Here is a 3356-nt window from a genome sequence, read left to right on the forward strand (position 1 = left end):
AAGGGCTCCAAGAAGCTAGGGCATTGGCACATAATAAATTTTGCTAAATCTGTCTAAGAATGAAGTACCAAAAATTGGAACTCATTTTTACTTTTACACTTTTCTCATTCTTGAGCCTGCTGGGAGTAATTATATTACTAAGTATACTGGTGTTCAGCAAATGCCTATGTACATTAACTGAGCCATAATATAACTGAATTTCTTAAGAGGCACTTAAGAAAGCTAGATAAGAGGCTGGGCGCGGNAATCTGTTTCTTGTTAAAAGTATTTCAATGATCATATATATTTATCAAGGCATGATGGCTTTAGGAAAGGGGGGGGAATCCATCATGGAAGAGCTGAGAAGAGAAATGCAGGAAGGGTAGGCTGGGGTAAGAAGTGTAAGAAGAAACTGGGGTCAAACAAATGCTCATCAAAGGGTGGCACCAACAGAATTTTCACTAATGTTTCCCACCTTCTAAGAGGCACTGATGATACAGATGGGTGCCGGGACCCCATCTCTTCTCTTGTATCCCTCTCCTGATTCTTCTCACCACCATGCATTTTAATGCTTCATGGCTCTCTCTTCCCACATGTCTCTTGGACCCATGCTACCTTGCATCCCAGGGTTGATGGGTATGGCCCATATGTCTCTGGCCCCAGGTGCCTGATCTCAGAAGCCATTGCCACTGATATTAATGGACTGCAGATCTGCCACCTGCATGACATTGATGCCACTGTTGGCAAGACGGGCAATGCCCTCTGGACAGATGGCCTCCATGGCTACCATATTGGTGGTAATAAGGGCTGAAGGAGTGGCAGTGCCGCTGCCTTCTGAACCTGCCCCACTGTCCAGGGGCAAAGTGCCCACACTCAGAGCTACACCTGGGCCTCCCTTCTTATTCTGGTGGGTCTTGATATGTTTTGACAGGTGGTCACTCCTCATGAAGCGCTTAGGACACTCAGGGCAGGCAAATTTCTTCTCACCTAGGTAAAGGAAGGAAAGATAAGAAGCTGACATGTTAGGAAGTGAGGTTATCTTACCCAATTCAGTAATTACTAAGCTGAGTAAGACCAGTATGAGAAGATGATTAAAACAAGAAAATCTTCAAGTATCTTTTCCTTTGGTGGGGCGTGGGGAAGAAAAGTAGATAAAGGTTGGGGAGTACTCAGTAAGGAAGGTAGAACTTAGCAGAAAAGTAAGGCAGGGCAGAGACTAAGAGTAATGGTTTCAATGCTTTGCCTTCAAAAAATCCCACTCAAATCTAGCTCCTTCCTTCTTTTTTTTTTGAGACAGTCTTGCTCTGTCGCCTAGGCTGGAGTGCAGTGGCATAATCTCAGCTCACTGCAACCTCCACCTCCTGGGTTCAAGCAATTCTCCTCCCTCAGCCTCCCGAGTAGCTGGGATTACAGGTGTGCGCTAGCACGCTTGACTATTTTGTAATTTTAGTAGAGACAGGGTTTCCTCATGTTGGTCGGGCTGGTCTCGAACTCCTGACCTCAAGAAATCCACCCACCTCGGCCTCCCAAAGTGCTGGGATTACAGGCGTGAGCCACCGCACCCAACTCCTTCCTTTTTTTTTTTTTTTTTTGAGACGGAGTCTCACTCTGTCGCCCAGGCTGGAGTGCAGTGGCACGATCTTGGCTCACTGCAAGCTCCGCCTCCCAGGTTCCTGCCATTCTCCTGCCTCAGCCTCCCCAGTAGCTGGGACTTCAGGAGCCTGCCACCATGCCCGGCTAATTTTTTTGTATTTTTAGTAGAGACGGGGTTTCACCGTGTTAGCCAGAATGGTCTTGATCTCCTGACCTCGTGATCTGCCCGCCTTGGGCTCCCAAAGTGCTGGGATTACAGACGTGAGCCACTGCGCCCAGCTTCTCCTTCCTTCTTAAAAGTTTTCCAGATTAACTCCAATTCCATTTGTGACCCATATATTTAGTTTCAAATCAAGTTGTTCAGAAATTTTAGTTATTTTGTAGGTATATTTTGTGTTTTTCATTCTAGGCTATTACTATATTTTTCTCCCATAGGCTTTTGCTCACCTGTGTGTGTACGTTTGTGCCTCTGTAGCTCATCTGAACGTGTGAAGCGTTTCCCACAGTATGACCAGGTACACATAAATGGCCTCTCGCCTGTATGCCAGCGCAAGTGTGCCCGCAGGTGTGAAGTCTTGCCATACACTTTCCCACAGCCTTGGATGTGGCAAATATGCTGTTTCTTTTTGCCAGGATCCCCCGAACCCCTGAAAATGAGGATACAACTATTTATCATTCATTCTAGAGACAGAAACTAAAGAACCACAAAGTATCAACAACAGTCACCCAACCTACACCAAACTAACCCAAACTTTTATTTTTTGAAAAAGCCTTCTGTTTTGTTTTGTTTTTTTTGAGACAGTCTCACTCTGTCGTCCAGGCTGGAGTACAATAGCATGATCATGGCTCACGCCTCCTAGGTTCAAACGATTCTCCTGCCTCAGCCTCCCGAGTAGCTAGGATTACAGGTGCACGCCACCATGTCCAGTTGACTTCTGTATTTTTAGTATAGATGAGGTTTCGCCATGTTGGCCAGGCTGGTCTCGAATCCCTAACCTCAGGTGATCGATCCGCCTGCCTCCGCCTCCCAAAGTGCTGGGATTACAGGCGTGAGCCACCGCAATGGACCAAAGCTTCCTTTTAAAAGCCTTCTAGCCGGGCGCGGTGGCTCAAGCCTGTAATCCCAGCACTGTGGGAGGCCGAGACGGGCGGATCACGAGGTCAGGAGATCAAGACCATCCTGGCTAACACGATGAAACCCCGTCTCTACTAAAACTATAAAAAACTAGCCGGGCAAGGTGGCGGCGCCTGTAGTCCCAGCTACCCGGGAGGCTGAGGTAGGAGAATGGCGTGAACCCAGGAGGCGGAGCTTGCAGTGAGCTGAGATCCGGCCTCAGCACTCCAGCCTGGGTGACAGAGCCAGACTCCCTCTCAAAGAAAAAAACAAACAAACAAACAAAAAAAAGCCTTCTAGGGGCTGGGCGTGGTGGCTCACGCCTGTAATCACAGCACTTTGGGAGGTGGAGGCAGGCGGATCACAGGGTCAGGAGATCGAAACAATCCTGGCTAACACAGTGAAACCCTGTCTCTACTAAAAATACAAAAAAAATTAGCCAGGTGTGGTGGCGGGCGCCTGCAGTCCCTGCTACTTGGGAGGCTAAGGCAGGAGAATGGCGTGAACCCTGGGAGGCGTAGCTTGCAGTGAGCCAAGACTGTGCCACTGCATTCCAGCCTGGGTGACAGAGTGAGAGACACAGTCTCTCTCAAAAAAAATAAATTAAATTTTAGGGCCGGGCGCGGTGGCTCAAGCCTGTAATCCCAGCACTTTGGGAGGCCGAGGCGGG

General features: G+C 48.3%; 1 protein-coding gene across 1 annotated transcript in view; it reads right to left on the bottom strand.

Moving 5' to 3' along the window:
* Nucleotides 1-260: 260 nt before the first annotated feature.
* Nucleotides 261-3356, bottom strand: part of SP1 (Sp1 transcription factor) — a 27868-nt gene continuing 24772 nt past the window's right edge. The window contains exons 4-5 of the mRNA XM_017861408.1: nt 2020-2237; nt 261-966 (exon numbers count right to left, since the gene is read on the bottom strand). Of these exons, the coding sequence (XP_017716897.1) occupies nt 653-966; nt 2020-2237 (532 nt within the window). The 3' untranslated portion in view covers nt 261-652. The remainder of the gene's footprint in view (nt 967-2019; nt 2238-3356) is intronic.

The sequence above is a fragment of the Rhinopithecus bieti genome, unplaced genomic scaffold (assembly GCF_001698545.2).
Source record: "Rhinopithecus bieti isolate Rb0 unplaced genomic scaffold, ASM169854v2 scaffold_56806, whole genome shotgun sequence".
Taxonomy (NCBI): domain Eukaryota; kingdom Metazoa; phylum Chordata; class Mammalia; order Primates; family Cercopithecidae; genus Rhinopithecus; species Rhinopithecus bieti.